Raw genomic sequence first — 26,640 nt, 5'->3', positions numbered from 1 at the left:
TGGCAGATATCAAGGAAGCAATATGTGATGGCAATACAGTGGTACCTCGGGTTACATCCGCTTCAGGTTATATATGCTTCAGGTTACAGACTCCGCTAACTCAGAAATATTACCTCGGGTTAAGAACTTTGCTTCAGGATGAGAACAGAAATCGTGCTCCGGCGGCCCGGCAGCAGCAGGAGGCCTTATTAGCTAAAGTGGTGCTTCAGGTTAAGAATAGTTTCAGGTTAAGAACAGACCTCTGGAACGAATTAAGTACTTAACCCGAGGTACCACTTTACTTTGCTCTATATGTAATTCCATCTTGTCTTTTGAAATTGTGTCTTATTTGGATTGTCAGTTTGTTTGAAATGACGTGAACTCATATTAGTCCTGTGCAAACATTCAAATCATTCTCTGTTTCAGCCAATATTGTAGGTAAATGTAGAAAAGAGAGTATGATGTCAATCTTGATGTTGATGACATATCAAAAAAACAGTGGTATATGCAGAATTGCTGACTAATAAGGAAAAAATTGACTTAGATTAGTTTGTTTTGGGCTTGATTGGCAGGTTTTGGGTTGGGGTTGGAAGAGGTCACAGCAGCAGAATTTTCTTCTTTCAAGCATGGATGCTGGAACTTCATTTTAAGGGAGCGTTACTGAGCTCACTTCTAGCACATAATTCCACATGTGAAGGGCTGCAAGGTGCATGCATACTGCTTGCTCCATAGTCTTCCTCACCATGGTTCTGTTGAGCCAAGGAACATAGTAAGCTGTCTTATATTGGGTATATTAATTGTTCCACCTAACTTGCTATTATTTGCTGACCAGCAGTCACTCTCCAGGGTTTTATACAGGGATCATTTTCAGATTTACCTGCAGATGCCAGGGATTAAATTTAAGGCTTTCTTCATGCAAAATCTGTGCTCTATCACTAAACTACAGCCCTTTCCCAAGATGGGGTTGGCAATGGCAGGGCAATATGCCAACCTGGCATTGTCAGCTGTTGCGGTTGCATTTACGTTCCCCTCCATCTACAGCTCCTTCAGATTTAGCCAAGAACTGGCTACCAGCTTGTTTCTGGGATCATTTCAAAAGTGGCAATTCTAGCTATGTCAGAAAATTGGTAATAGAAGGGAGGGAAGACATTTGTTGGAGGTGGGGCGTGGTTATATCTTTATGCTCTTTTTGACAATCAATTAAAAACATTTGTTTTTTAAATCAAAAAATAAAATTAGTAATAGGAGATGATGTGTCTTAACATCCAGGAACATTCGCCAATGTGGGCTTCATTCCAAATATTTGATCATGCTTAAAGCCAAAGAGTTGGTCCTGGCACTGCACAGTTTGCCTACAAGCACATTCACATGCATGGTTGCTAATGCAAGTACTAATAAATGCCAGAATTCTGCTGGCAAAAGGCTTATACAATGGTGCTTTCCTGGGGTTCTTTAGGAATTACCGCATATCTGCACAGGTAAACCATTCCAAAAAGACTGCTTATAGGAATTAATTCTATCAAGATGTTTAGCCAGAAGTACCGTATTTTTCGCTCTATAAGATGCACCAGACCACAAGACGCACCTAGTTTTTGGAGGAGGAAAACAAGAAAAAAAATATTCTGAATCTCAGAAGCCAGAACAGCAAGAGGGATCGCTGTGCAGTGAAAGCAGCAATCCCTCTTGCTGTTCTGGCTTCTGGGATGGTTGCGCAGCCTGCATTCGCTCCATAAGGCACACACACATTTCCCCTTACTTTTTAGGAGGGAAAAAGTGAGTCTTATAGAGCAAAAAATACGGTATTTTTCTATTCTATGTGACAAGGAGTTGGGGCCTCTCTGTGTGTTATGGCGACTTGAAAAAGGGTACATAAAAGCTGACTGGGACATTTTAGCAGTACTCTTGGCCTGGCAGTGATGGAGATTTCCTGTAACACAAGAGGAGAAGGAAGTAATCAGCCTCTTGTTTATACAAATATATTTAATAGGCTTTCACATGCCAAAATGTTAGTACATGTAAAACTCATGGCAGCGATCGTGGTTACAGAACTAGGGATTGAGGTTTATTGAGGATGAATTAACATGAAGCATACTGATGTGATTTTGAGCATGTTGCAGTAGTGTGAGAAAGTTTTCTAGGAACTCTGCAGAATCAAAGCATTCTATTAATATTTTTGAAGATGATTTAAGAGCCTTAAAGTGTGCTTATTAAAGTAAGTTTGATCATGAAATCACTTTTTATTTTATTTTCATCATTTGCTCCCAAATAAAAAGCTGGTAACTATTTTCATTGGTGTCTTTTAACAGAGTTTAAACATGCTCTGTTTTTTGCAACCTAGCTCATGACAGCAGTAATAAAACAAATGATTTGCTATTCTTTACCTCTCCCTCCTTTTGTTCTTGGCTCTCACTTGCAATTTATTGATCCATTTAATGTTCTCTGCAATGCTTACACACTATGCTAATTTATCCAAATACAGTTTTTGTTTCCAGCTGTTCAGGAAATGTCTTTGCCTTCATAAAGTGGTAATGTTTTTCACACCAACATAACTTATTTGTCAGTCAGCCTAGAGGGCCAGTTGACACTTCACTGTATAATTAAGCCTGAGTTATTGACATCTGTCCCTTTTCATAGTAATGCCAACAGTTACAGTGCAAAATTTGTTTGTCATTTTTCATTATTTTGTAGGCAAATATCTCACATTTCATACTAGTTAGTACAAATAAAAACATTGTGCTTGAATTAAGGGACTAATTTAAATTAAGCGACTAAAGCAGCAAACCCGTGCATACTTACTGGTACTTGAGAATAAGTCCAATTGTGGAATGAAGATAGTGGAACTTACTTCCACACAAACATGCATAAGATGGGTGTGTTGGGCTGCAATCCTATACTGTACTGTCTTTCCTGGGAGTAAGTCCCATTCAACATAATAGGACTTACTTTTGAATATAAATGTATAGGGCCTCATTGTTCGACTCCATTTTACTTTCTGCACTGGTGGCTGACTGCACAAGTAATGCTTTTTAAGCATTTAGCATGAATCTCACCTACAGCAGACAAAATCCTTACTGCAGTTCTGCTATTGTTTGTAAATTGCCTTGATTATTTCTATAGAAGGGCAGGATAGAAGCACTAGAAAGTTTATCACATTAGTTTTCTAGAACAAATGAAAAGAACCTCATTTTTATTTGCATGTTGCTCTTTTCATTCAGTTTCTTCCTCTTAAGTTAGTTTGTAAATCTATTGCCAAAACTGTTTAAAGAGAAGGGGGTTGTATTTGTCCTGGATTCTGATATAACATTTATATAATAATGTCACACACAATTGTTCTTTTTTTTTAATCCTGGAATGAAAATTTGTTTTGTAACCAAAATTGCAAATGTTTAATATTTTGTAAGTTGTAAATGAAATGTAACTACAGCTAATTAGTTCCCTTTTCCCACTGAATCCGTCATGTTATTAGCCTTGTCTTGGTATATTTTTTATTATTTTTTTACATAAACCGTAATGTAATCCAGGAAGCCTAACATGCATTAATTCCATGAAAAACAAGATGTAAGAGCTTCCAGTTCATTTGCTTTTCTTAAACTCAATGAAGCTTTTCTTGAAGAGCTCTGTGCTGGTGGAAATCAAACTTGATTAATTGTATCTGTCTATAGCAGTTGGATTTGCAGTTAGAAAACCATGGGCGACTAGGAAATTACCATTAGAGGTAAACTTATTTTTACTGTAATTATTCACAGTTAAATTAACAGAGATCTAATGTGCTCATTTTTCAAAGGGTGAACCGGGTTTCATAGGACCGCAGGGAGAACCTGGATTGCCAGGATTGCCAGGAACAAAGGTATGTTTCACATCTCCCTCCCCTTAATATATGTAGCTTACTTCATATCATATTAGTTCAAAACCTAATCCTTATCCTAGACCAAAGCACATTCACCCAACCAACCGTTAAAGCCAAACTGAAGTGATATGTACATTTTGCTGGAACTAAAAGAGAGAATAGAATCAGGTCCACTGGTGGCTCTGTTGAGAAGCCAGCTTCTTCTGTTTTCTCTCTCCCTCAAGTGTCACTAGAAGCAGCCATTGCAGAAGGAGGATGAGAAAGCAAGCAGAGCTCAGCTGAGAGACCAGAAGCTTTTGGCTCCACCTCCCCTTGAGCATTTTCTATTCCAGCTGCTTGTTCTAGGAACTTGGTAAATAAGGACTAATGATTGAGGGCAGATCTGCACCAAACATTTAAAGTGCCTTCAACACACATGACTTTCCCCAAAGCATGCTAGTTTCTCTTCTAGTACCTTTATCAAACTACAGTTCTAATGAAGCTTTGGGGGAAATCACCTGCTTTAAATGTGTGTTGGCTGTGATTTAAATAGATGTTGTGGATCCGCCCTGAATTTACTTTTTTCCTTCTACCCCACAATCCTTTAGTCTGCTGTGCAATATCTGTTCCAGCAAACCCCTGTCCAGCTTGCCACTGGAGGCATAAGTGACCTCAGCTGCAAGGAGTACCTTTTACTAGCTACAACTGGTTCACTAGTAATAGACGTTTCTGCACAGGAATAGCCCAGGTGGCCCAGTCAAAGCTATCAGGACATCTGACTGAAATCCCTTTGGACTTCTGTCTGGGTTTTTAGCAAGACCATATCTGCCAGCTTGGGCAGGGAGACTGTGGGGCAGCAGGATAAGCAGTACAACCCATTCTGCCTCTATGGCCCAGTGTTAGGTATGGTCCCTTGATAATGCACTTTGAGTAGAGCTGTTTATTTTATTTTAACATCAAGCTCTTCAGGACAAGAGTTTGGATTTGATATCCCACTTTATCACTACCCGAAGGAGTCTCAAAGCAGCTAACATTCTCCTTTCCCTTCCTCCCCCACAACAAACACTCTGTGAGGTGAGTGGGGCTGAGAGACTTCAGAGAAGTGTGACTAGCCCAAGGTCGCCCAGCAGCTGCATGTGGAGGAGGGGGGACGCAAACCCGGTTCCCCAGATTGCAAGACTACCGTTCTTAACCACTACACCACACTGGCTCTCGTAAACCATCATTCACATTTGTACTCTGTAAACCATCATTCACTACTGTATCTTGGTGCTGTATAATAACAAATAATATGGACCACTCTGTTTGCTCTGAGCATGTTCTTAATTGTACAACCTGAACTGCCTTTCAGTTTTCTCCTTAATCAGAGCGTTAGAGACTTCTAAACTTTCAGATTCACTTAATGAAGGAATGGGGAGCCCATGGCCTTCTGGTCCAACTCTGGTCCAACTCACATAATCTCTTGCAGTTGGCCATGCTGTCTGGTGCTGATGAGAGTTACAAACAATGTCTGCGAGGCCACAGGTTCCCTTCCCCTGCTTTAGAGGCCACAAATGCTCTTTGGAAAATCAAATCTCTATCCACATTAGATGCATTAGCTTCTCAGTTGAACTATTACACTAAATTTTCAGTGGGTGGGGCAATATCGGCCTCTGCTTAGCTGCCCAGTTACTCACCTTGAAAACAGAATGAAGAACTGAAAGCATCTAAGACTCTGGTGATTGTTTAAAACACTGGAACTAATAAAATGAAAGCACTTTAAAAATGGGTAGCTTTATCTCTCTCGCTTCTCCCTCCCCCTGTGCTTCATATTCATATTTAATCCACAGCATTTGAAACTTTCACGGTAGTTTAACATTGACAATTCAGATGAAGTAGCAGTAAGCATCCACTTCTGGAACATAATTTATTTTCCAAAAGGAAAGTTTGTCGCTGTATTGTGCTTATCAGCTCTCCATTTGAAATATGTTCAGGATATGATGCTCTTTAATGTTTCTAAAATGGCTAGTTACCATGCCTGCTGTTGCCTGCATTCTATAATATTTTCCTCTCATCTTGCTCTCTCTGGTAATTTTTGACAGGGTGAAAGGGGAGAAGCAGGACCCCCTGGGAAAGGTGAACGAGGTGAGCCTGGAGCTCCAGGGCCAAAGGTCAGTTCGGTTTAACTTTGACAATTAAAGTGTGCATTTTGGAGCTTTGTGTTTTGGTGTGTGTGTTCTTAAAAAAATAAAAGCTCTGCTAGTGATAAAAATAAATTTCAGTGTGATTTATGGTGCACTACAAAAGTCATTTGAATTTATGCTGGTCACTTTGGGGCACAGCCCAGCCAGAAATTATTTATGTAAACTGAGGGATCAAATGTTAAAAGCCAAACCTGTAGCTATGCACAAAATTTCTTCTTCATAATTGTAATATTGAAATTTAGGACTCTCAGGTATGTCTATGCAGAATTAACAGCCTAAGGTGCTTACCATTGCAATGTTTCAAGTGCAGCTAATAAAATAAAATAAGATATTGACAGGTTTCTAATTTTGAGACAGGAAGGAGTATTTCTACGTACATTCCATTATCTCGTTAATTTACTGCTACAATAGGATTTAGGAATTCTGTATGCTTATTGCTTGCATCAATGTAATTTATTCTAAAGGTTTGAGAGCTACCCAAAAAATTAAGGTAAGAATTAATTACAGGCCTATGGGTAGTATTCAATATTAGTCATACTCAGAGTAGATCCATTCTACTCCACTGAAATTAATGGGCAAATTATTGGTAAAATATCTTGCCCGCCCTTCACCATAAAGTCCTAAACTGAGTTACAACAATAGAATATACAGTTATAAAAATGAATAAAACCATTGCAATTATGAAAAAAAAACCATTTTGTTTGGGCAGAGCAGTATAAATTCAGCAAAAGAGGTGGACCTTTACTGTCAAAGACCAGACATAACCAACGTAGGTCTATTAATAACCAACGTAGGTTGGAGACAACCCTCTATAATGAAGGCATACAGTTTTATTTCCTCACTTATTCTGAGTAAATGGTCCCATCCAAATTGATTTCTTGATTTGCAATGGTTACTATATCTGACAAGTTGATATTGGGGGGAATGACATGTTGAGAGAATTCAGCAAGCTGCTGTAGTAAGAATTATCATGTAGCCTGGATTCATTAATACTAAATCATTCATCATTCATATACCTGCATTAATATCTGTAATTTTGAAGCATGGTAGTCATTATTGTAAAATGAAGTGTTTCTACCACACCAGTAATGGGGAACCTGTAGCCCCCTGATGTTGCTAAGCCGGAGCACCAATGATCTCTGCCCATTGACCATGCTTGCTAGTCCAACAACATCTGGAGGGCTACAGCTTCCCCATCCCTGCACTAACTTTACAGGTAGCTGATACTAATTCCTTTTCTTCTCACTTTCCTTTTTCTGTCCTCATTTCTCCTGTCCATCTTGTATGTATTCTATCATCCAGGGAAGGTCAGGCGAATCTGGAGCTAGAGGCCCAAAGGGGTCGAAGGTCAGTAGTAAGCAAATTTTGGTTTTACTGATTCAATGTGATGTGGTGAGGTTTTGTGGTCTGTTGTTTAGTTCATTTTATATGTGTATAGACTGCCCTTCAAGCAAACAGTTTGCAGGGAAGATTACATTAAAACGAAGTGACGGCAAAATAGCAGAAGGCCTTTTTCTGTGCCAGCAACCTGATTGTGGAATTTACCCTCAAAGACTACTCTCGTCCCTAATGGTGTTTAGGCAGGGAGTGAAAACATTCTTATTCTGTGTGGCTCTTGATAGTTTTTAACTTATAATTGAAGAGTATTAACTATGCTGCTTTTGATTACAGTCATACCTCGGGTTGCAGACGCTTCAAGTTGCGTTTTTTCAGGTTATGGACTGCTGAAACCAGGAAGTACTGGAACGGGTTACTTCTGGGTTTCAGTGGTCGCACATGCGCAGAAGCACCAAATTGTACCCCGTGCATGCACAGGCACGCCACTGCGGTTTGTGAATGCTGTGGGTTGCAAACATGCATCCCACACGGATCACGTTTGCAACCTGAGCATCCACTGTATAAGTTTTTTCTTTTTCTGTTTTTGTTACTCGGTAGTGTTTTCTTTCATTTTGTTCTTTTATGTAATTTGCTTTGATCCAGAATGCAGAATACAACCTTTAATGTTACCTGTGGGTAACATTAAAGAAGTAAATCCAAAGTTTTAGCAAAGCATATTTAGCAAAGGCCAGACTGTGCAGGAGAGGCCACAACTGGTATAGTAGCCTAAATGGATGAAGGGCACTCTAGATGCTGTTTGGGGCTGTAATGACAAAGCTATATCCAGGAGCACCACTAAACTGTGAACCAGAACCTATACAGTGAGTGCAGCTCCATCTAGATCAGACTGAACCCTACTGTATCTTCCTCAGCACAGCATCCTTAGCTAGATAGATGTTGCCAAGCTTGCTCAGACACATCTGCACACTGTTTCCCTATATTCAAGAGATCACCAATGATGGGGGGGATTTAGCCAAATGTTGCAGAATGAGGAACTGTTCCCAACATGACCCTCTGCAAGAAGTCAAGCTGCTAAGGTCGCCTCATAGAAATTTTACTGTGCAAAGGCTGGTAAAGTGTTATTGTTGTAGTTTCTTATTTAAAACCACATTAATACTGAAAACATCTTGGTTCAGTCACAAGCCCAGCTGTACTGTCACAAATAGCTCAGAGCTGTGTACTAATGTCTTTCTAGAGCAGCCTTTCTCAACCTGTGGGTCCCCAGATGTTGTTGGACTACAACTCCCATAACCCCAGCCAGCAAGGCCAGAGCTCAGGGGTGATGGGAGTTGTAGTCCAACAACATCTGGGGACCCACAGGTTGAGAACCGCTGTTCTAGAGTCTTCTCTGACTTTCCGGTAGATTATTGTTACTATGAGCAAATGGGTACTCTAATCCTAATCAAGTCTCATACTGAATCTAGGCTGATCACAAAGATACAGCCCTTCTGTTATGTACAGTGAACTACTTGCATATGGACCGCAGCCTAGCAAAACACATCTGTTGCTCTTCAAACTCACCTATCCGTGGTGCCACTGGGAGTGGGGCGAGGTGGGCAGACCACAGGTGAGCAGACTTCACTCCAGTCCGCACCTGAGGCTTAAATTTGGGGCGGAGCCTGCGCTGAGTGCGCAGTTGCCTTTGGATCTTCAGAGGGAGTAGCAGGTTCCAGTGAAGACTCAGAGAGAAGTGTGTCGTGGGACAGAGCTACTCATAGTGAGTTGGTGAGTTTATTGCGTCCTTCCCCACGTGAAACTTGAAATACTTATTTTGCTTTTTATTAGGGTGATTCTGGAGACAAAGGTGATTTGGGGGCAATGGGCCCAAGGGTAAGTGACTCCCATTTGAGCCATTCCATGCAGCATGATATTCGTTGCAGCTCATTTCCTCAAGCCGCCCAGATGAAATCAGCAACATTTTAAAACAACTAAAGTAAATGTCTGGGTAGGCTTGCACAAGTAAAAAAATTGTTTTCCACAGGCATCTAAAACAGTATAGCAAGAGTACCTGTTTGATGTTAATAGGCAAAGAGATCTAAAAGTATTCAGCCACACTAAATGGTTGACTCCTTAGAGAAGCAAAACAGGTATTATCTGTGAATAAATATTATAGCCTTGATCTGCAACATTTTAGCTTTGATTTGATGCACGCTAGATTGTGATGTGTTTTTCTGAGACTGCACATTCCAGTTGTTATAATATTAGTCACTTTTCCATTTAACACATTGGTATGATCAGACTAAAAGAACACATTGTCACTGATGGCATTGAATAGATGATTAATCTTGTCTGTTCTAAAGTTATCATTAGCATTATCAAGGCCAATCAACTCTTAAGCACGTCCATCAAGATTTTATGTGCATTTGTACACCTTGGGTAGCACAGACTGTGTGATACCAATAACCTATCTGAAGAGAGTGAGCTTGGTGCAGCATTTGAAAATGAAGCAGGAAATATGCATCAATCCATCATATTCTGGTATAAATCTTCCAGGCAGCTAACATGCCATTTCTGTAATATAACAAAATGATACCCTGAATGGAACTGTGCTGTAATCAGCAGCTCAGGCAAAATTTTATGTTGCCTTCCTCAAATTGATGAGAATAGTGAGTGATTTGTATGCTGTGCTCTTGATCCAAATAACATTTTGGGGTGAATGTTTTACAGGGCCCTCCTGGACAAAAAGGTGATCAAGGGGCAACAGAGATAATTGATTACAATGGCAATATCCATGAAGCTTTGCAGGTATGTCACCAGACGTCATGCACAGTAGGCGTAATTATATTTTTCCTTCCATGGCCTTTTGAGTTGGAATAGAAAGTGTAATCATGGTATTCATATTTTGCCATAGTTTAGGAGTTGAGTATGTGCTTTGCATCCATCCATCCATCTATCCATTGCCAGTCCCTGTGAAATATCTCAGCAAGGCTGGTAAAGAAAGTACACAATGGTAAGATAAATGGATTGATAGTCTGACCAAGGTAGCTCTCTCTGTGTGTTTTAATGATACTCTAGAATATTCTGTTACTGGCAGTATAGTGAAATGGACACTCACCTGACTTTCTGACAACTGAGTCGCTGCTGCTTACCAGAAGGGGATGGATGAGTTTGTAGTGAGGTTGACAGGGTGCAAAAGCATCAGCTGAGCCAATCTGGTGCTTCTACTGGAGAATTTATGTAACACTGACCTTCCCACCCCCTCCTTCCTGATAAGCAACATGGACTCAGCTGTCAGAAGGTCAGGTGAATACAGCTACCACACTGTCCGCTACTGGCTTCTGGCTTCAAAAAACAAGCAGAAGCACCAGATTAGCACCACCTGCACATTTGCAATCCACCAACCTCACAATCGCTGCACCTCTTGCTCCAGCCATCCTGATACACTGCAGTGACTCAGCAGGACTGAGGTCCGATGACTAGTGCAGCTCCACCATACCACTTGCTGCTGTTTCCATTTATATGTCAAATCCATCTACAACCCAAATTAGTAATAGTAATAGCCTTCATAACCTTTTGCCTGTCTTTGTTGTACTCAGCAGTTCATAAAAGCAAAGGTCTGGTTAGGAATACTTTAGGTCAGGCGAACAATTACAGGCTCGGGCATTTAGGTGAATTTACTTGCAGATAGATGCACTATGCTGCCATCTTCCATGTGCATTCACTCACAGGGAGAAATGTTGTCAATGGCATATGAAACACAAATGTCTGATAATAATTTCTTAGAAGGTTTGGGTGATTTCAACTCAGCCTGTTGAAATACCTGGGTTACACTGCCATGATTGAAATTTATATAACCACATGAGGAGAATCAAATAGGCCTAAAAGCCATCCGATGTAAGTAGATCTAAAAGGACTTGTAAAAGATGCTCAGTCTTTGAATCTCCAAGTGAAGACGAACAGCAGTATTGTTATATGTCAGCTGTACCCTAATAATTAGCAGTTATCTTTTCCTGTCTTCTGAGATTCGTCAATGCACACTGAACTTACGGAAAATTCAGAATTTGGCTTTTATTTAGTTCCCCTCAGGACTTGGAAATACTGTTTCAAGTAGGAATTGGCTTTGTTCCTCACAACAAGAAGGCTGTCCTCCTGGATGTGTGCTTAAGACCAGGGAAATAAACCAAAAAATAAGACAGAATTTTGCTGGCTGGCTTGCAGTTCCTCTGAGTCATTCCTTCAACTTCATTACACGGGTCATTAGAGAATAAGTCATTTTCATTCAAGCAGCACAGAACACTGTAAGAATTCAAAGCCAAATATGACTATTTCTCCTACAAGTGGCCAATCCTGATGTTCACTTCTTCCTTCAGAAAGATCAAAGACTACAGTGAGCCCCAATCCACTGAGATTATTTTACCCATGCACTACACAGGGGGTTATGTGTATGAACAGTAGGGCTCTCGCACTGCAGTCACATGCCTACCCAGAGGTCAGTTCTGTTAAGGGTCTTATGGTCAGCTAAATATGTATTGAATGACAGCATTAGTAACCTTTAGCGCTTTGCACAAATGATCTCTCAAAGTTCTCCACTATTTCTATGGGAAGATAAATTAGAGGCCATTTTACAAATTTCTTAGTTTAGGTGGAGAAGAAATTATTAATTTCTCTATTTTTTCTATGGTGTTTCTTTTACTTTTGCAAGTGGTAGCAGCATTAACTATATTGGCAGCCATACACCACTCTAACCCTCCACACCATTCCAGAACATTAAGGTAGTTGGGAGAATGTAAGCTACACACACCCAAAAAGTTGAGAATTTTCAGAGGGGGGGGGGAATATTTAAAGTGATCTTTAAGAGAGTAGAGCTGAGAAAGAAAAATCTCAGGCTATTTTTTCCAGGAAAAATAATGGCTTCTAGGAAATTTGGACTCACCTCGTCTAGTTTTGCCAAGCATTAAGTCCTTCAGCAGCAGTACTCCAGCAAACTGCTTTACAAACTGTATTTCAAGCTAAATAATTTTTCATACATGACCTGTGTAGTTGTTATTTTCCATAATAGTAAATTGTTTGTTTGCTGGCTTGCTTGCTTGAGAGCATACATGCCCTTTTCTGTAAGATCCCTTGGTGGGTTGCAACGATATTACAAATGGTTAAAACAACGATGGTTTTAACAATGGTTAAAAAAAACCATAAGAAGCATATATATTGCATGTCAAAGGCCAGGCCACTATAGATGTCCAACTCTGACTCATTTCTGCAGATCAGGATCAACAGTTCTAAAGAGAGGTTTGGTCCTTAAATCCTACATTTTATAAGGTGTGTGGACTAAATATTGCCATAAAGTGATATTAGGTATTAATGCTAGGTATACAATAATGACAAAACCAGTGTATTAGAAACCATTAATTTACCAGAAAAGAAAGGAGTATTTAATTCAAAGCTCTAAACACTATAGGTCCCAAATGAATCAGACCATTTCCAACAATTATCTGTATGCCAAGTTTGCTACAACAGGGACACGTAGAGATATATTTCGTCTATGGGATTCCCTTTTCCTTCCATTTGCAGATTGCCAAAATCCAACTTGGACTGTCTTATGGAAATGATGCAAGGGTTTTTATTTGAGTCATAGTTTAGTGGTCAGAGATAGTTTAGTGGTCAGAGATAAGCAAGGGGTTGCTTTAGTTATACATTTATTAATAAGCCTTGTGTTTCCTTTATTCTGCCCTATAAAGATTGGTATCAAGCCAGCACTTTCAAGGAACAATGCAGGCTATAAATCAAAATAGACAAGCATAGTGCTTCTCAAGTCATTTTTCATGGCGTTAAGCAGAGCTGAATATTAGTGTGCTTCATTCTTTGTAACTCCTTTATATGAAATAATTGAAAATGTTCCACCTTACAGAGAGCCATTACAATGCTAGATGCTAGATTCCTAGTTAGGATGATACCACTCTTTTATGGAAGCAAGCAAAGTAATATTCTGTTAGATGCAGACAATAGGTGATGGGGTTCTTCAATAACTGTGCAGGATAATTTTCATAAACAATCAGCCTAGCAAATAGTGTTCTCTTGCTCTAGTAGTGTTACTGCAATTCATGAACAATAGTATGTAACCAGCGCAGCTTCTAAAAGTTTGATGAGACACTGTTCTTTTTCTAAAAGGCTATGTGGTACTATCAGGAAAAGTGTGAGGATTGTACCGCTTACCTTCTCACAATGTGCCTATGTGTTTGAGTTGGACGTAGCAGTTTGAAAGCATACCAGCGCGAGTACATAAATAGGTACCGCTGTGGTGGGAAGGTAAACTGCATATCCGTGTGCTCTGGCACTCGTCATGGTGTCCCATTGCTCCAGAAGCAGTTTAGTCATGCTGGCCGCATGACCCAGAAAACTGTCTGTGGACAAGCGCCAGCTCCCTCGGCCTAAAGCGAGATGAGTGCCGCAACCTGGTAGTCACCTTTGACCGGACTTAACTGTCCAGGGGTCCTTTACTTTTACTGATAAGGATCACAGTCTTAAATTGCTGGTGTATCTCTGAGATTAGTAGGTCTATTTCTGTTCTGACCTTACTGGAAACTCATTGGAATTTGAAGAATACACAAGAATATAATGTTTAAAGAAATGTCTGTTTTTAACAGTAATTAAACCTATGCAGCACATTCCACAAAGTATTTAAGATTTGAGTACTCTTAAGCTTATTAACGTCTTTGATGCCAATGTTCTCTAATGTGTGGATCAGAGACATTTACTGGCAATGCAAATATATCCTTTTCAAAATCTGGAGGTGCCTTGGGCATGAAAATCTTATGGACAAGTTTAAGGTTTTTTAAAAACAATCATACTAAATAATATCAATTGTGTTTAATGTTGATGTTTTTTTATAAAAAAAAGACAGTTTTCTTTAATTTATCTGAGACAGTCAAACGCTTATCCCAAACTGCCCAAATTCTGTGAAATCCATTACTAAACAAGCAAAGTATTTTATTTCAAACTGAACATCTGGTAACATTGTCTTCTGTTAATACATTTTGCCAACAGAGGATTACCACCCTAACTGTCACGGTAATTCCTATTGCATGACTTATAGTGCTTTGTAGCTGTTTTCCTCCTTGGTGTTGCATGTTCATAACTTGCCTGATTTAGAATGTGTCTGTTTCATCAGATATTGACTTATCACTACATGTATTTCAACATCAAGTGTTATCAGTGTTGAAAACCAGAACTGCAGTTGAAATTAATAGCAATGATCCCATTCATTTCAGTAAAGAAAATGATTTAAAACTCTTGTTTGCCAGTCTAACAAGTTTATCTTTGTTACAGCTGTGCATTTTCACTTCTGTTTCTTTTAGTCAGAATTTTTGAAGGCAAGGCTTGCGCAGGATATTTCCCAGTAGTTTTGTGTTTTGGATTGGTTTTTTTTTTAAGCCTTATTTGATAGAAGTTATATGCTAGAAAACACAGACCACACTTACTCCAGAATATTCTTTAATTCATCCTGTAGAATTCATTAGGATCTAAATGACAGTGCTCCAAAATAAGTGATTTGTGAACTGCAACCAGAGTTGTCATCTCAAATGCAACTTCTCTACATTAAAAAATGTCCCTTTTCCTGTTCAGTGTTGGTAGAAAGTAAGTGTATTAATTCCAGATGTAAAAAACATGGTTAAAGGAAATTTCAGTTGAGCAAGCTGAAAATTTGTCTGTACCTCAAGATCTGATACAGTGAACATGGTCTTCCTCCTCCTTCTCTGCCCTCTGCTTTCATTAACCCCCAGTGGATGCATGCTGGACTGGAATTCTGCCATGCAGTATTGCTAGGAAATAATGATAGTTAAGACTATGAGGCTTCTTGGAAGGTAATTAACTATCTCTAGCAGTTCAGAGAAGCATGTTTTGACATCTGTACGGATGCTTTTAAAGCCGTAGATATTCTTTCCGGGACATCTCACTGCAGTGTAGTATTACCTTGGAGTGGTAATAGCCACATGTTAAATCTGTGCTGCAAAAACCTGAAGTCCAGAAGAACGGGGCATGGCTTGCATGCAGGAGGCATCAGAGCTAACCCCCAGGATCTCCAGGGGACCTCAGATAGGGCTAGGAAAGTTCTCTAATATCTTAGCAAGCAACTACCAGTACTAAGTTCACCTGTGAATCTGTGCACAAAACACAAAGGAAACTGTATTACAGTCGCCATAAATTATGTGGTGCATTGTGTTGAAGGAGGTTAAAGGGTTCTATAAAAACTTAACTAATTCCAAAAATGAGATGGGAATCTCCAGTTAATAATGGTTTCCATCTGTGAGTTGAGATGTTTTGTCCTGAGTCCTCACTTGCCTTTCCCCCTCTTCTTATGTGCTTTCTACCTCACACAAGAAGTGATTTCAAAACCACGTGAACCTATTCCTGTCCAATTCATGGAAGGCATAGTGATGTGTGTGTTTGCACTTTTGTCTTTTACTGTTTCTTGTGCATTTGCACACACCTGTAGTGTAAATACTGCTTCCATGATTTACATGTGTATATTGCCAATCTTGCTACGTGAGATTTTACAATAAGAAAATAGTTAAGGACATATATGAGAATGGCAGACAAGTAAAACTGTCTGTGAACAAGGTGGAAATAGACACATTAATGCAGGTAGTGAAATTTCAAAGTTGGCTTCTGTTAATGGAACAAACAGGAAGGTGTGATTTTCAGTAGAGAGGTGACAGTGGGTAGTGCTTAAGCCTTCCAGTACATCACTTTTCCACTGCAGTGTTTTCCATCAAGTTCCTTTATGGAATATATATATATATAAATATAATATGCCAGTGTCCAAGAAAAACTTTATCTAAACATATCAACCCTACCTCTTTGGCACAGAATCCTTCTGAGAAGCAAGCACAGGAGTTTTCTTATGATTTAGCTGAATAAGAAACAAGATAAAAAACAAGGCAGCAAAGGCCCTGAAAACTTAATTCTGTGTTAGGGTGGGCTCATACCTAAGGTTTACACTATATGCAGTCATCTTAATTCATGCAACAAGAAGTGAGTTGCTATCCACAGAATTAGGCCTTTACCCTGTTCCACCACTCACTACCTAAATGCCAATAGCTGCACATGACACAGGTTAGCTGGTGGCAGAGAACTTACTTACACAGTAATTCTCAAATGGCCACAATTTGCCCACTGGTCAAAAATTGCTCTTATTTCAAAGTTAAATGTGCTTGTTTTGTTTGCAGAAAGCTATAGACTTTGTTACCTAGAAGTTAGAATGCTAATGGGTATTCTAATAGAATTTCTGTTTAAGAAAATAATAATTGAATTTAATTGCAATATTTGTTTGTGCTGTCTGTAGTTGATCATTGAGTGTCATGGTTGTTAACTGCTTCTTAATACAGTGTTTTTTTGTCACATTGGTTTGTTACTAACGAAGATTAGTATAACTGTGCCTGACAGATAAATAATTTAGAAATCTGGATGGTGCTGGATTAAAAAATGAACTGTTGTTTACCTTTAGGGTCCTCCAGGTCCACCTGGACCCCAAGGATTGCAAGGGTCAAAGGTGAGTTTCCAACTGTTACTCATTGGACAAAGACCCCCTGAGCTTTAATTTATTTCCATGCAGAGTATGGTCTGAAGGCACATGAGGCTACTTTGTAGAAGTTAAGGGGGTCAGGGTGTGATCATTGTCTGGGTTGGTGACCTTCTGGAAGCAGCATGTATGCTATCTTGGGTTCCATGATGGAATAAAGGCAGGACGTCAGTGTAAGAAAATAAATACTGTGCTCTTAAAGGCATAATCATCACTAATAGCACAATCCTATGCTTGTCTAAGGAAGCCCCACTGAGTAACCGTGTGTAGGATTTCAGCCTAAGAAACTTTTTACTGCATTATGTTTTATATTTTATTTTTCCTTCCTTAATATTTATTAATAATTTTAGCCAGCATCACAATAATTCATTTAATTAATAACTTAATTTGTAATTTTAAATTAAGATACCTTAATTTACCCTAAGTAACCATACACAGTCTGTGTTCTTTTTGATTCTCATCTAAAGAATACTGTTGCTCAAAAGGTGGCCAGGAGAACAGGAGTAGCCAACATGGTGCCCTTCAGATGTTTTCAGGCTATAACTCCCATCCAACAACTTCTGGAGGCCATCTGTATAACTGAAATGGGTGGTCTTCAAAACATTCCCACATCCACCTAGATCCTGGCCAATACCTTATTCTTATTTGTTTTACTAGGTTGCCTGTTGACGTATGAGATTATTATAGACCAGCATAGTTAATTCATATTGACCCAGTTTGGACCTAATAGTATACCATGGTTTAACACTATGAGGACAATTGTGGACAAACACTATGTTTGAGGCTCACAATCCTAGGTGCCCCCTCCACTTCTTTATCACAGCCATGAAGAAGAGATAAGACTACTTTCAGACTAACTGCAGCTTATTTTTATTTGTAAAGTAATTAAAAAACACCTGCTTCTTATTTCCTTGTGGCTGTTCCATGTGGGATGGGTTGGTGTATAAGCCTAAGAATCAAGCAGTCTTATTAACAAAGCATTAAACTATAGTATATTCCAGGAAATAATAACATAATGAAATTTTCACTTTGCAGGGTGAACCCGGATCTCCAGGATTGCCAGGTGCTGATGGAGAGCAGGTACTTGAACAATTATTGCTACTGAACATATGAATGATACAATAGTAGGTATAAAAAAAGAGATATAGATAATAAATAAAATAATTATTTTTGTTTCACAACTCTTTCTCCCCCCCTTTCTTTTCTTTTGTTATGGAATGAAAGATACTGCCAAAAATAAGTGAATATAGCGCCAATAAACAACCCAGAAGACGTTTCTGGATTTACTGGCCCAGTTCCCACATCATAGTAAACCATGGTTATTAGCTCACTGGGAGGGGGAAGTGTGTTCCATATAAAAGGTCCCAGTTTCAATTTCTTGCATCTCCAGCGCTAAGAGAGACTCAGGTCTGAAACCCTGAGAACTGCTTCTACTCATTGTAGACAGCGCTGTCCAAATCTACTTGAACGAGTGGTCTGACTCAGCATGAAGCAGCATCCTGCATTGCAATAATTACTGTGAATATATCAGTCTGGGGTGTTCTGTTGCTTTTCACTCACAATGAGGAGGAAGAAAACCACAATATATGGTTCGGCATTATGTCCAAACCAGAGATCATGGTTTGTTTTCCTCTTACAAACCACTATTAGTCATCCAAGAACAAAGCTTAGCTTCAGATTGTAGTTTGTTGGGAGTGAAACCAACTATGATCCCTGGTTTGGACATAATGCTAAGACAGGGATTATGGTTCTTTTCCTCCCAGTGGAAGCTGATGGGAGGAAGGCAGAGCAAAATGGGAGTGGTTTGTTTATACACAGTAAGTCATGCTCCTAGGTTGATTTTAGATGATCTTGTAATATAAGACTCATTTATGTGACTGTGCTATTGCAGGGGCCTAAAGGCTCAAAAGGTGATACGGGTGACCCTGGAGTACTAGGAGAAAAAGGAGGAATTGGACTTCCAGGATTGCCAGTAAGTTTGCTTTAAAATGTACCTGCATTTTTAACTACATCTTCAGTGTCTGCTTACTCTTTAAAAGTCAAACATTATTATTATGAAGAGGGCCATTTTAGCACCATGCAGAAAGACCGACACATAGAGAAAGATCTCTCTAACAAGGAGCTTATAAGGTACACAATGACAGAAAGAGAGATAACAGGAGATCAACAGAGGCAGGGGAAGCAGAGGAGAAAATGTGTACAAAGTGATGTATTTGGCTTAGTTTAATTTCACAGGATGAAGATTAAGAGATTCAACCAAAGACATATGTGAAAAGAGAACTTTAATGAAGGCTTTGAAGGAAGAGAGAGAGAGACAGAAAGAGAAGGAACCATTTGGGTGCTTTCTGAAGTGATCTCCAGGCAAATAGGGCAGTGAGGAAATGTCAGCTTAGTATCAGTGCAACATGATACAAAATACTCATGATAAAAAAATGCATGGGATGTATGAACCTTAGACCAAAAGTTGTATATGTCACAGCATGCCCTTCTAGCCATCTCTTTTCCTTTGGGAACATTGAAGTTTAACTGCTTTGATGGATAAACCATTTGCTCTGTTTTCACCCTAGAACATGAAATTTGGCAAAATTTCAAAGAGTATGTTAATTGATCAGTGAAGGGGGTGGTGGAATCTTTTATAAGGAGAGGCACTTTACTGGGATTAATCTTAAATGTATTGAGATGCAACCTATTTGCAGTTCTTCCTGGGTAAGTCCTTTTGACTGTTATCTCATTACAAGGATCAAAATTTAACCATAACGTATTTTAAGTGATTGTATAAATGTAATTTTAAATAGTGAGTAGTAAAATGATTACACTTTAAACACAAGAGAAAAATGTTCCGTAGACTTTATGCAGTCTGGGCTCTCTGTATTTACTATGACATTTTGGCATGACACATCATTGATAATTGGCAGTCTGATTGAGCAGTGCTGTTCTGTGCACAGTAGGGATACTGTACCCATGAAAAATCTGCTCCTTATTAACAGCCCCCTATGGGATCTTGTATACAGAAAACAAGAACAGATGCACATGGGGTCCTACTGAGCATGTATCATGTTGAGCAGATCTGCTGATCAATTTCTATGTGCACAAGATGTTCTGTGTTGAAATGGCCATTATTAGTGATGCTGTCAAAGTTGGCAATTACCTGGTTCAGAATGCCCTTTCCCCCAATGCTTGAGTGTATTACCTAATTTCCCTAAGAAATTATTGTCCAGTTTATGGTGTAAAATGAGGTTATTTATATGTGACATGTGTGAAAATCAACCCACATCAAATTACTGTATAAAGCACTAGTCAAGCACAATTCTGTAATTTACAGGCCAGTGTGTCTAGATAGAGGCCAGTATTTGTATCTGTAAGCCCACAAAAAAAAAGCAAAATTGTAGTAGACCATCCAGAAAATGCCCTCACACAAATTTGCCTTGTACTTTCATTTATTTCATTTTATTTAAACCCCATCTTTGAAACAAGAAGCTCATGTTGGCTAGCGAAAGATAAACTTAAAGAATAATATAAACTATAAAGAATAATAAACTTAAATGTAATAGAATAAACTATAAACAACGAAGCAAATCAGCTAACAGAAACAAAATGAAAAGGTCACCAAAACTGTAAACCTGCCATAATGTCAACTGTAGAGACATGCTCCAAGTACATTAACACTGCAATCCTATATGTGTCTACTCAGAAGTAAGTCCCATTGAATTCAAATCTGACTTCAGATCAGATGGAGGTTGGCTTGTGCTGTAAGAGTTGTTGAGACAGGATATGGGCATAAAGCAAAATAAATGATGCCTATAATTATAATTATAATTATAATTATAATTATAAGTGTAAGTGATGTAATGAAAATCCGTCTTCTGAACTAAACAATATCCATGAGTTGATAAGATGAAAGCTTTGTTCAGTGCGTCAATACTGATTTTGTAGGGATCCAATGGTATGAAAGGAGAAAAAGGAGATGTCGGCTTGCCAGGTCCTCAAGGTCCCTCTGTAAGTATTTCTATGCTATCTCAGTGCTTCCATAAAAATATACTAATGTCTTCTATTTATTTTTTAAAAAAAATTTAAAAAAGAATGTTTTGGCATCACAGCGCAAGGGCATCAAACAGAGCAGTCAATTAAAAATGTTTGAAATAAAAGCTGATGGTGATGGTCCTGGAGGGCCACAGAAATGTTTTGCAGGGTGGGATATGGCCCACCAATGATTAGTTTGGCACCCCTTCCCTATTGTCTTCTTGATAGAGGCTAATGGGGAAACCATTCAAATAAGTTTTTCTATGTGATACAAAGCAACAGTGCATTAGCATTTATTACTGCAGGCACAGGAATGGTGAGTAAGTTAGCTCCTGAATTTATATCTCACCTCTTCAACTGGAATGCCAACCACTGACAAATATTTATTTGTTGTTTATTAAATACTCCGATGCTGTACAGTAAATGCTTTACTGATGTTTCAGTTATATTTTGTAGATCGATTTTATTGCATTCTATTTGTTGCAAGCTGCCTTGTTACATTTTATGAAAGAACATTTTCAAATAAATAGTATATTTTATCTCACATAAAGGATTGCAGCTTTCAGGCAGATGAGAGGTGCTACAATTCAATAAGAACATGTGTTAGTCTGAACTAATTATCCTGCTTTTATATGTAGATCATAGGACCACCGGGACCTCCAGGCCCACATGGTCCACCTGGACCTATGGTAAGTCCTTTTCGTTTATCACATATGCAACTGCTGAGCAATCAGACCAAAGAAGAATCATTCCTCTTTCTGGAAGCTGTGGATGGAGGACATTGCAAGGACAGGGCTGGTAGGGGCAGGAGGCAGGTATTAGTAGGGTCAAGACATGGGTATTTTTGTGGGTGTAGGGCAAATGATGACACCTGAAATTGTGGAGCAAAGGGCTCTTGACTGTATAAATGTTGGCAATCATTTGTATGTCTGACTGGATATCAAGGGGGGAAATATGGAGAATCAAACGTTTTAGACATGGATCCAGCTGACTTTGAAAATGGATTGTTGTTGGAAGTTGATGCAGAGTTTCATTCTGTCTTGACTGGTTAGGTATTTTCCAGTTAATTAAGGATTGTTATTTTATGCAGCTTTGGACAGCGACAAGAACAGCAAGCACTAGCTATTGGCAAAGACCAATTTGTAGTTTAGAAATGTCCTCTCTAACTATGACATTTTCATTCTTATTTTTTAGGGACCTCATGGACTTCCAGGCCCAAAGGTAAAGAATCCGATACACAACTAACTTCGTTATGTTTATTTGTTATGCACTCATTCTCGTTAATCACGTTGAAGCATGCAGTCATGTTTTGTTCTTCGTCGCACTTTTCTGTTAAATGTGTTTTTTATATTCTTAAACCTTTAAGCAGCTGCTTAAGATAAAGCATTAAAAATATTTTTAAATGATTTATGGCAATTTCCTGTGTCTGTTCCTCATCACCATAAGTTGAATTAGCTTTCTATAATGTTAATTATAGAGAGCCAATAAAAATATCTAGTTGTCTGGTGAGAGATTCAAGCTATGCCATTTGGAACTACCTTACACGTAAGCTTAGAAAAACAGGGGATGAGTGTGTTGTGCACTTAAGAAGTAAAGTAAAATCATTTCCAGATATTACTTTCTTCTTTACCTTTCTCCTTCATTCCTACTAATCTTTCCTGCTCAAGCTCCCACCTTTTACTACCTTTTATAATAAGTTCTCTTTCATTCTTTCTGTCCATGCCTTCATCTTTGAAAAGGCATTCCTAACAAGGGTCTATATCAGCGAAGTCTTCATTGCTACTTCTGGAAGAGTTATTCCAGATATATGGGGGAAAGCCTTCAGAAGCCATTCCTGAAGGAATATGTATTTGAAAGAACTTTGTATACCATAGCTAAACTTAGTTTCATTTTTTAAAAACTCTTTTACCAGAATCTGTTGTTTGTTTGTTTTGAAAGAAGAGAAAACAAACATGCTGAGACCATTATGTGTAGGACTGAACACTCACAAAACTGACCATAGTTTGTTCCGTGCCAGGGCTAGCCTAATCTGGAACTCATGACTCCTTGAGATTCTCCAAGCACCAAGTATTGTAGTTTTTCTTTCTAAATCTTCAACAGCACAATCCTATACATGTCTACTCAAAGTTAAGCCCCATTTCATTAAATGAAACTTATTTTCAGGTATGTGGGTATATGGTTGCAGCCTAAAAGAATGGGATTGTAATGGAGTATGCAATTGTGGAAAGAAAGCCATTCTTCTGCTCTTGAGTACCAATAAAAGAGTAGGATATTGTCAGAGTAATAATAATAATAATCTCAAAATAAATGGTCTGAAAAATTTGAGGGTTGCAAGATTCAGTTCAGTCAACTTCTTTAGAATGCCCATTGAGTTAAATTGAGCAAAATTAGTACACAGAGAGAGAAATCTGAGATCTACAATAACAAGATTTCTTTGCTTAGGAGCCATGACAGTTAAATAGGCTTGGAGGGGGTTTAAACTGCAGGGTAGACATTGCCCTTACAGTTATATAAGGATACAGTAGCAATTATCTTGGGCAGCTCCCGATGGGCTTGTGCAGAAGTTTTTAGCAGATTGTACTCTTCTTCGCCTATGCTTCAAAGCAGACTTATTCCTGGAGAGCAAGCTTTTAATGTGGATTTTAATACATAATATATAATAAAGCTATATTATAGCATAATGTTGCACACATTAATTTCATGTGAAATTTCATAAACATGAAAAGATAACTAACTTCTGTTGTTAATAGGAGTGTAATCACCTTTTTGGAGACCATTTCCTCATGGTTCCAGTGCATATTCCAATAAATCACACTCTTCCTCTGTTTAATTAATTATGCTTAAAGGTTTAGAATATCTTTCCAAGATGTACTGCACATTCCAGTTCACCATGAGAAGAAAAAGGGGCCACTTAAGGCTCACAATTTTGTTTCAGAAATGTTTCAACATCATGATGATGATGACTTGATTTGAATTTGCAAAATAATTGTGAAAGCTTTATGCCTTTGATTTTAATGCAGATCACTAGCATTCCTCCATTTATTATATCATAGTCTGATAAAGTATATTTCACTGAACAGAACCAGTTGTGTTAAAGAACTGGAGTTTGCATCCACATCTGACTGGCTCTCTTCTGTCCCAGCTTGAATACCTCTACCAGCACCCCCAATATACTTATACTTTTACATTTAGGGTGAACCAGGGTTAAATGGTCTTAAAGGATTGAAGGGTGAACCAGGTCACAAGGGTGACAGAGGGCCCCTTGGTCTTCCAGTAAGTAAAATACATATTCAATTTCAGTGCAAATTGCAAACTACTCTTTCTGCTTTCAACCAAAAACTCTGGTTTACTCGATAGCAAATATAAAACTATATCATGTTGGAGTAAAACATTAGTCTTGTTTTGTTTTTATCCAGAGTCTGTTCTTGTATCATTTCATAACACATAGTTCTGTCAGTTGTTGGTTTTAATTTTTATTACCATTTTTGTGTCATTTGTCAATGTCAACAATGTTCCAGCATCATGTTCCTCCACATTAATTATGCCATTATTGAATGCTGTGTAGTGCTTGATTTTACTATTTTAAGTATAGTGTGTATATATTTAAACTCAATCTTTTTTTCTTGAGTTCAGTATTTATAAGGATTGAGACGTTAAGGGTGAAGTCTTAAGAAATTAGCTTGTGTAACTTTAAGTATTTTTCATTTACTCATAGATTTGTGGAATTGTTCTGATTTAACTATTTTGGAATAGTTCTTATTGGTGGTGCTTATAGTAAATGTGCCTTCAATGAAAGTGTGCTAAAATCAGGATTACTCAATATTGAAAATGAAACAAATGTGCTGGAGCTAGACTATGTTAGCCATGCTATAGCCCCATTAAAATCAATCAGACTTAAGATAGCCATCATGACTAACGTGTTCCACAGTTTTCAATGGGACAAATGTGTGACTAAGTTAATATGGATCCAACCCAGTGTTTGGTTTCTTGTAGTCTTATAATACCCTAAATACAAACACGTTTTGCCAGTCTTTTTCAGTAGACCTTTCACACAGTGAAATGAAAGATGGCCCAAACCAGTTAAAATAATTCAGACACACTGTTCAGAAGAGGCACAGTCTAGGAAAATCAAGCCCTTTTAAATCAGTTGAATTCAATGGGCATTCCACATGTGCTTAACTATTTCCTACTGAAATCAGTGGGGAATTAAAGTGTCTAACTTTTCCAGGGCAAGATCAAGGTTTTAAAATACATCAAGGGCCCAGTGCTCACAGACATTGGTTCTTTCCAGTGAAGCCATCTGACCTGTTTAATTCAGACAGTAGTATTAGCACTTTAGGAATTTTGCAGCATCGGGCTTCCCTTGTTCACACAATATCCACCAGGGGTCCTCTGTTCCTCAGCAGTGCCAGAATGAATAGTATAAAACTTTACAAAAGTTTTATACATCCTGGCCGGAGACCATATCCTATGGAAGTGATAGGTGGAACTAATTTCAATGAATTAAGATAACCCTAGTGAAAACCATTGACACACTGGTGTGCTCAGGAACATGTTTTAAATTTTAATACAGTGAAGAAATAGAAATATTCTTTAAGAATCTGGGTGTTTTTTCTCATCTTATCATTAGGACATTCCAATGGGAACCCATATATTGTTTGCAATGCTCCACAGTTTTCTTCTCCTTGTTCTGGTAATGAAGAGACAGTTGACGTGTCTGTGCAAAATTCATAATTCCCCTTGTTTTATCTTCCAAGTTAAAAGTCTGTTTTACTAACCTATGAATAGAGACGTGTGTGTACAAATAAACTTCCATGATAATATATGAGGTTTGTAGCACTAATACATCTAGGGGCTCATTCTGATTTCATAAAATTGAGGTGAATTTCACACAAAAAAGTGAGATTACCTTAATGTGGGGCATGTTGCAAAGGAGATCAGAATCAGACTCTTCATGTTGTGTGTAAATTAAAACTAACCTTATGCAGTACTGTGATACTTATTCTAGAACCCTGTAGCAGCTCGCATCCTGTGTATAAATAGAAGTTGTATTTGTTTCATCATCACCAGTTACTAATCTTACATTCTTGTCATTCGTGTTATCCCTGCCATCTATGCTTCCACTTAAACATACAGGGAGCATCTGGCTTAGACGGAAAGCCAGGACCCCGGGTGAGTCCCTTGTGTTTGTATGTCATACTTCACTGCTAAATTTACATGCTTTACGGCAGGCAGATTTCTTTTGCAGTTCAGTGTGGTACCACTGCTGCTGCTGTTATCCCTTCTGGTACAGTGCTGACTAGGCATTTTACAGGATGCTCCATCAGAGGAGGAGCCCCGGCTAACAAAAAAGCTAGTAGCCTTCAAGATGCAAAGGGCCTAAGGTGCTATAGCTGTGTCCAGTGTGAAATACCGGCTGCAACTAACCCTGTTATACAGCTGACTAAATACCTGCTACATAGGGCTAGTGCATGGGATAAAGAAAAAACAACAACACCTTGTCCATGACAGGTGACATGATAGAATCACTGATCTCATCATTCAAATAAAAATGCCCATGTGGCTGCTTCACTCTTGCCTGGTGCATTGATCTGATCCTGCTAGCTTTGTTAAAGAAGCCAGCTTTCAAAGCCTGCATTAGTAAAACTGCTGTTTGATTCAGATACAGCCTTTTTTTCTTTCTCTTTTTCTCTATTTCTTCCTTGAGAGTCAACATTAGAAAGCTACTGTTTGCAATG

At 38.6% G+C, this 26,640-nt stretch overlaps 1 protein-coding gene across 1 annotated transcript in view; it reads left to right on the top strand.

Annotated features, from left to right (window-relative positions):
- COL25A1 (collagen type XXV alpha 1 chain) overlaps window positions 1-26,640 on the top strand; it is a 317,071-nt gene that overhangs the window by 253,830 nt on the left and 36,601 nt on the right. The window contains exons 19-30 of the mRNA XM_081925055.1: window positions 3,764-3,826; window positions 5,887-5,955; window positions 7,291-7,335; window positions 9,151-9,195; window positions 10,033-10,110; window positions 14,347-14,370; window positions 16,808-16,852; window positions 17,918-17,962; window positions 18,774-18,854; window positions 20,816-20,878; window positions 21,541-21,591; window positions 22,097-22,123. Coding sequence (XP_081781181.1) covers window positions 3,764-3,826; window positions 5,887-5,955; window positions 7,291-7,335; window positions 9,151-9,195; window positions 10,033-10,110; window positions 14,347-14,370; window positions 16,808-16,852; window positions 17,918-17,962; window positions 18,774-18,854; window positions 20,816-20,878; window positions 21,541-21,591; window positions 22,097-22,123 — 636 coding nt within the window. The remainder of the gene's footprint in view (window positions 1-3,763; window positions 3,827-5,886; window positions 5,956-7,290; window positions 7,336-9,150; window positions 9,196-10,032; window positions 10,111-14,346; window positions 14,371-16,807; window positions 16,853-17,917; window positions 17,963-18,773; window positions 18,855-20,815; window positions 20,879-21,540; window positions 21,592-22,096; window positions 22,124-26,640) is intronic.

The sequence above is a fragment of the Podarcis melisellensis genome, assembly GCF_964234715.1.
Source record: "Podarcis melisellensis genome assembly, chromosome: 9".
Classification (NCBI taxonomy): Eukaryota; Metazoa; Chordata; class Lepidosauria; order Squamata; family Lacertidae; genus Podarcis; species Podarcis melisellensis.
The sequence above is the reverse complement of the archived record's forward strand: the minus strand, read 5'-3'. Positions and strand labels throughout refer to the sequence as shown.